Source organism: Crotalus tigris, unplaced genomic scaffold, assembly GCF_016545835.1.
Source record: "Crotalus tigris isolate CLP2741 ecotype Arizona unplaced genomic scaffold, ASM1654583v1 scf7180000018540.1288718, whole genome shotgun sequence".
Taxonomy (NCBI): Eukaryota; Metazoa; Chordata; class Lepidosauria; order Squamata; family Viperidae; genus Crotalus; species Crotalus tigris.
The window spans coordinates 657,005-664,411 of NW_024097064.1; the positions used below are offsets into that span (position 1 = coordinate 657,005).

Genomic DNA, 7,407 nt, shown 5'->3' on the forward strand with positions numbered 1-7,407 from the left:
GTGCAGAATTTTGTTTATATAACTGTGGAGATATTCTGATGGTCTTAAATGTGAGGACTAGTCATCAGTCACTTTTTTAAGTGCCATTGTAACTTAGAATGTTCATTAAACAAATAGCTGTAAGTTGAGGACTATGTGTATCCTACCTATAGCCATGTAGAGCTCCATTGCAGTAGTCCATATGGGTGATGACCAGGGCATGAATGAGTGAGAGGGCTTCCCAATCCAGGAAAGGGCTTAGCTGGTGCACAATATGAAGTTGAGCAAAGGCCCTCCTAGCCACTTGCTCCTTGATCAAGAGTTGTGAGTCCAAGAGGACCTCCAGATTATATACCAGGATTGTCTGTGGCAGTATAGATACTAAAAAGGAGCAGAGAGAGCACCAAGCCCTATGAGACCCCACAAAGCAGACACTGTGGGCTGGCCCTTTTGCTCCCAATCAACACCAATTGGGATTGACCTCAGAGGAAGGAGGTGAACCAGCACAAAACTGGACCTCCACTCTCAATAATTGGAGGTAACCAAAAGGGGTATCTATGGTATCAAACATACCAAGAGATCAACATGAATCAGGATGGATGGACTACCCCAATCCTGTTCCTGCCAGAGATCATCCAAAAGCATGACCAATGCTATTTCTGTCCCATATCTGGGATTGAAACCTGACTGGAAGGGATCCAGATAAACCATTTTCTCCAGGATTCTCTGGAACTGCCATGCCACCATCTTCTCAACTCTCTTCCCTAAAAAGGACAAAAATTGTTTAAGTGAACAGCTTCTAGAGAAGGCAAACCAAAGCTTCTCTAAATGGCACTGGGAACACCCCTACCAAGGGTGAATTAGCCATCACTAGCATCCACTTACTCTACACGACATTTCCCAGATAGACTTGAGGACCATCCTTACTGTCCCAAGCACCCTGTCCACTTCCTATAATAGGATCAAACTGTTCCCAGTTAATTGGATAAGTCCATTCCCCAACTGAGAAGGAATCCAAGTGATTTTATCCACTAGATGAACAGCAAATTCCTCTGTGTGGCCCTGAAGGTTAATCTCTGGTGTCCCATTACCCAAGGGGATCTGAAAACTGGGTAAGAGAGAAGTAGCACTCTGCAGATGTAATAAGAAGAGAGAAATATTGTTTTGCTACTCTTACTTCCTTGAGATTATTATTAAAATTATTTGTCACCTAACTTGTCATGGAGTTACTCTAGGAAGCTTACAACAACAAAAAACAAAGAAATAAAAAGGAAGTTTAAACTAAGTGAAAGTAGCATAATAGAACTATAAAATAAAAAAAAGAAAACAAAATACATCAATATGACTAGTAAAAAGAAGATGAGTGAGTGGGGAGTGGTTCTAGCTCCTATTCAACCAGAATGTTGAACAATTCCCTGTGATATTAAAAGTTCAAAGGAAAAAAGTTGAACAATCCAAAACTCTAATACGACAATGGATTGAGACAAATTTTATTTGGTGTTTAAAAGATAACTATGGAAGCAGAATGAGATTTCCCTTAGAATGGAGTTTGAAACAGCCATAACAAATGCTCTTTCCCCTTAAAAAAAATGAAGTTTAGGAAACTGGCTACCATATTAAAGAAAGATTTGTTAACTATTAATCATTGGTGACTGAGGTTTGTTTAATTCACAGGTTACAGAAGAAGTACAACGTATATTGAAAAGGTGCAATTATGAGTGTGTTTGTCGGGGGAAAGTCAGTGTGAAAGGCAAAGGTGAAATGCTGACTTATTTTCTAGAAGGAAAGACAGATGGAAATAATTCACAAACACGATCTTTAAACTTAGAAAGGAAAATTTATTCCTATGGGAGAGCAAATATTCAGACCAAATTGGGCACAAGTTGTCCATCTATGTGCTCATCCCCCAGCCTTTCAACAAACACTGGGTCTGGAACACTTCAACCACCAATAGCACATACTAATCTGACTCTCCATTATCTTCCTTCTGTGCCAGCTATAAAAGAGGCATGAAAGCAATGAAAATCTTTGTCCTGTCATTTGAGATGATGTGTACAGCAGAAATCATCTTAAAGGTTAAAGGCTGCAGAATTTGATATCAACCAAGAAGTCTAACAACCCAACCAAAGAGAACTTGGGAACCATTAATAAGAACTTATGGGAAGGATCAAATAAGGGCTAGCAATTCTGTTTGAGAAATCTAATATTTATTCTCTGAAACTATGGAATATTTTATGAATAATTTTAATGGATAAATGAGATAACAGAGAAGGCACATCAATAAGACTGGATATTTGCACAAACAACAAGAGAGATTGGGATTGTTGCTTCACTATTGATTTTCCTGCTGTAAACTATCATGGAGAATGTTGGCAATATCCTATAGCAGAGAGAGCATTTATATGATCATATCCAGGGTGCTTGATCTATCATTTATAGTTCCTGTTTAAGTCAGAGTGATGATAAATTGATTTATATGAAGATGTAAGAAAGCATGGTGGAATACTTTACCATAGTATTAATAGGAAAAAGAAATAAATTTTCAGCACTTGCTGTAATGTAGGACACAATAACTCTTAAAGAAAACAAATGTAACTTTTACATTTCGCTGTGTTTTGCATCTTTGAGTGTTTCCTAACTGCATAGTAATGAATCAGAGATCAGACTGTAAGTAGATTTATTGGAGATATTGGGTATTCATTGAATTTATGATAATCATGAATGGCTTCCTATTCACACAAATTTGGATGGGACAGAGTTTGTCTCATATTGTTGCATAGAATCCCATAGAAACAGCAGTTTCCATATTGGAGAAGATAGTAGGAGTAAAATTGAGTTAACTATTCCAGGACAGACTGCTACTAAAGTGGCAATTCTGTGCATGCCAAAAGAATATTAAGCTGTAAAAAATTATGCCTTTTCAATTGGCCAAATGGTTACTTTAAGACATTTATTAAAAGCAATTGAATTATAGTACATTTGTTATTAGACACATATATAGTTCTGTTCCCTAAACAGTATATAGATTTGTGAACAAAAGTTTGATCCTGTCATGAAATAGATCTTTCAGATCCAGTCCATATTAAAGGATTTGATGCAAATCCTTTACAGTTGACTACTGTTTTTGATTTGTTCTCATCTCTTTCATATGAAGATTCTCATTAACAAATACATGTTGATTTTTTTAATACAAAGTTTAAATTTCTTATTTTGAATCAATTAATGTATTTAAATAGTGATGGTTTTAGCATCTAAAATGAAAATACTTTTAATACTAACATAAAAGTTTTGGAAATGTCAGGCAGCCAAATTTTTTGTTGTATAAGAATATTTTCTTCCATTTCCTGGCTTTTGAATTCTGTTTCAATGCCTTGAGTGCAGCTTCCAAGAAATGTCTCCATTGCAAATTTTGTTAATATAACAGGAATTACTATAAAGCACAAACTTTCTTTGAAGCTCACACAAATTTCAATTTACTTCCTATAAAATATCTAAAGTACTTGTCTTCTTTGTTACTTTTGCTTGAAATTGATGTAGTAAATTAAATAGCAGAAGAAGACACTGTTCTCATCTGTAAAATGGCTGGTGAGATACTTACAGGAGAAAAACTGAAAGGGAAATTTCTTGCAGATTTCAGCTTTACTTTGTACTAGAAAAGCTGAGGCTGCCAAGTATATACTTTGCCATCATTTTAGCAGAGTTAAGTTCAAATGTAAATACCATTTATAGGTACTCAGGTCTCTTTGATCATTACACATAAAGAATATCCAGATGTTTGTTTATAATATTATAAGTCATTTCTTCTATTCATTTTAATCCTGATCAATTTTATTCATATAAGTATTTCCAAAATACTATAGTGAATATTTTTCCTTGTTCCTGATGAAGAGGAAATACTTACTTTTAAAGTATGATATAACTCAAAAGAAGAATGTATAAAAAAATCTAGAAACTCTGATTATGAAAGGTAGGTTATTGGAAAGATGAGGTTATCACTGGTCTTTTTAAAAAAAGAAACCTCTGGATTTCTCTTTATGTTGTTCAAGACTATTATAAAAATATTAGTTTTGCTATAGTGCAATCACTTTTATTACATTCTTAATATTGTTCTTCCAACAAGAGAGAGCATTGCATTGTGCTTTCTCTCAATTTCCCATTCATTTATCTAAATATTTTCAGTTTTATAGTGGATTTATTGTCTCTGTGCTTCATCTGACTTATCTCTGAGCTTCCAGGATCACGTTCATTTTATTTGCTGGTACAAAGAGACTTTCCTGGAGACTTAGGGCTTTGATCGATGAGAGAAAAAACTCTTATTTTTCTCTAGCAAATTTTAAGGCATGCTAGTTGTTTGGAGATGTCTCTCACTAGCAAGAGATCAGAATGTGATCTCAATAGTTTGTCTTGTTTCTCTTGAGCCACAGTTTGTCTCTGATTTAAGATATCGCTATGCCAAATTTGGGGAAAGATTTTCAATGTAAAAACATAGTCTTTGGAATTCAGAAAGAGGGCAAAAAAAATCCATATGACTTTGGCACCACACAGAAGATTTAATTATCTATTTGACACTGACAGTGTCACCATTCTTTATTCCACAAAGCACTATCCCCAAGTCAAGTAAAGGGATGGAATTCATACCATGTTTCCCTAAAAATAAGGTCCAGTCTTATATTTTTTGGGCCTCCAAAAAAGGCATTTGGTCTTATTTTTGGGGTAGGGCTTATTATTTTCACATACAGGAGGCGCACAGGGGCTGACAGGAGTGGGAGCACTCTCCATCCCACCATCTGCTGGTGCTGCCATGATAAGTTGAGGCGAGGCAGGTGGTGAGTGGGTTGAACTGCTTCCCTCCACCTGCCAGACACCTGCCAAAGCCATGCAGGATAAATGCTGAAAGTGGTCAGGGGCAGTCCCACGCCTGCATTGCACAGCTGGCATGAAAGCTGCAGCACCTGCCAGGGCTGAAGAGCATGGGGCTGCCCCTGCCCCTGGCTCCTGCTGCCATGGAGCCGGAGAGATTGCCACACACACACCCAGATGCCCTCACCTTCTCCAAGTGGTTTTTTCACTAACCTGCTTTTCAGCTGCATCATGTTTCTCTGTCTGTTTCTCAGCTGCTGCCATGTGCAGGAAAACAAAAGTAGTTTGTGGGACTAAAAAAAAAAGTTTGGCAGACCTTCCAACTTCTCATGGAAAAAAAAAAGATCTCACAAAGTTGGAAGGTCTGATTGAACTTTTTTTTTCTTAGTCCCACAAACTACTTTTGATTCCTGCACACGGCAGCGGCTGAGAAACGGACAAAGAAATGTGATGCAGCTGAAAAGCAGATTAGTGGGGGAAAAAAATGCTTGGGGGATATGCGGCAATCTCACCAGCACCATGATGGCAGGAGCCAGGGGCAGGGGCAGCCTCTGCTTATAGGCCCTGGTGGATACTGCAGCCCTCATGCTGACAATGTGAGGCAGGAGTGGGGCTGCCCCTGGCTGCTTTTACCCTATGTGCTTCAGCAGGTGTCTGGAAGGCGGAAGGAAGCAGCTCCACCACCACCCAGCACCTACCTCGTCTCACTTCATGGCAGTGGCACCAGCTGCACAGGCCGACCCACACAGAAGGCAAGGCGGTGCCAGCAGCCAGTTGCAAAGCAGCCACAGGTCAGATAGAGGCCAAAAGTGGCCAGGAGCCGCCCCATATCTGTCTCACACAGCTGGGATGAGAGCTGCAGTGCCTGAAGAGTGCCAGGCTCAGTCTATAGCCCAGTGCCTATAGTACCGAGTAGGTGTGCAGGCTGGCGCTCAGCAGCCCAAAGACAGAGGCACTGGTGAGATGGTTCCACTGGTAGCTGCTGGCGAAGGGCCCTGGCAGGCTGTTGGCAGAGGTCGAACAGAAGATGTGTGCCAACTCACCCCACGCCAGGCAGGAGCAGCACAGCAGGGCAGCCCAGAGTAGCACGGCCAGGAGGGCAAAGCCCCCACGAGCCCAGAAGCAGCACAGGCAGCCACTGATTTCTATGGCCTTGAATTCAAATCAGAAATGAAGCCATAACCATAAAACATGATAACCAATCAAACAAATTAATTCAGTAGTATTTTCCTTTAAACCAAATAAGAGAAAAGAGAGAAGGAATGTGAGAAAGAGTTATAAGATTAATAGTTTCTCTGCATTTATCTGAAGGATGACTAATAAAACAGCTATATTTGCCCTATTAGCATCTAAAGAATTGTATTTCAAATCCTATGCAGTACAGGTTTTTCAGCCTTTAATATCTAATAATATAATAATAATATTCTCTCTCTCTCTCTCTCTCTCTCTCTCTCCACACACACACACACACACACACACACAGACACACACACACACACACACACACACACACACACACACACACACACATATATATATATATATATATATATATATATATATATATATATATATGAAATTATCTATCTGGATTCTTATCAAATAAAATGAAAAATGATTTTTTACATATTCATTTGTTGAATCAAGCACTGCTATGATAATTTTTTATATATAAATTTAAGGGGGAAACCATACTTGGACTTTAGTACAGACAGACAGACAGACAGACAGACAGACAGACAGACAGACAGACAGACAGACAGACAGACAGACAGACAGATAGATAGATAGATAGATTAGATAGATAGAAAGAATATTCTGGGGACCACAGGCAAGCAAAGAAAACAGAGGCAAGTCTCTGAGAATCTCACTGAACCAGCTGTAAAACATTAAGCAAGTAATTGTTATCCAAATTCTTTCACATTTCTGGTTCTAATCACAATATTAGCCATGATGTCCTTTCAAATAAGAATTTTATATAAGAGGGACAGGCAATTTAAAAAAAAATTCATGGTAAAACTGTATAATAATGCCTTATTTATTTTTAATCTTGTATATATGAAAACATTGGCCTTTCATGTTTTTATTTATTTGAAGGCAGTATGAAATTTTGTAAATAACTTTAGCTATGAAAGGTTTATTGCATGTGACTTGGACTTTAAAAAAAGCAGCAAATGGGCACATTAACAGATGCTAATAGTTCTTTGTAAACTGAAGTTTTATAATGCATGAATATAAATGTTTTAGAAATGGATGTCCTTTTGCTTCTTTTCTGCAATCTACTGCATGCCATTCATGCCTGACTTTGGTAAACAAAATGCTAAGAGTAACTTTCTTCTTACTTGTTTTTAACTTATCACTTCTGACAGAGTTTTTATAGCTCGACTAGCTGCATGTAAGTGTGTGCAACAACAGCAAAACTAAAATTACAAGGCATCAAACAATTAAATCTATCATATTGCCAATCTCAGTGTTGCTGGCCCACATTATATGATATATGAAATGTGTTCTCAAATATGTGTTCTACCTTTATAACAGTATCTTTGGTCATTAGAAGCAATAAATTAT

General features: G+C 37.9%; 1 protein-coding gene across 4 annotated transcripts in view; it reads left to right on the forward strand.

Moving 5' to 3' along the window:
- The window catches only part of ADCY1 (adenylate cyclase 1), a 451,138-nt gene extending 446,034 nt beyond the window's left edge, over nt 1–5,104 (forward strand). For all 4 annotated transcript variants that reach the window (XM_039353930.1, XM_039353932.1, XM_039353931.1 and 1 more), the window contains one exon: nt 1,654–5,104. In XM_039353930.1, coding sequence (XP_039209864.1) covers nt 1,654–1,992 — 339 coding nt within the window. In that variant the 3' untranslated portion in view covers nt 1,993–5,104. The remainder of the gene's footprint in view (nt 1–1,653) is intronic.
- Nucleotides 5,105–7,407: the final 2,303 nt, after the last annotated feature.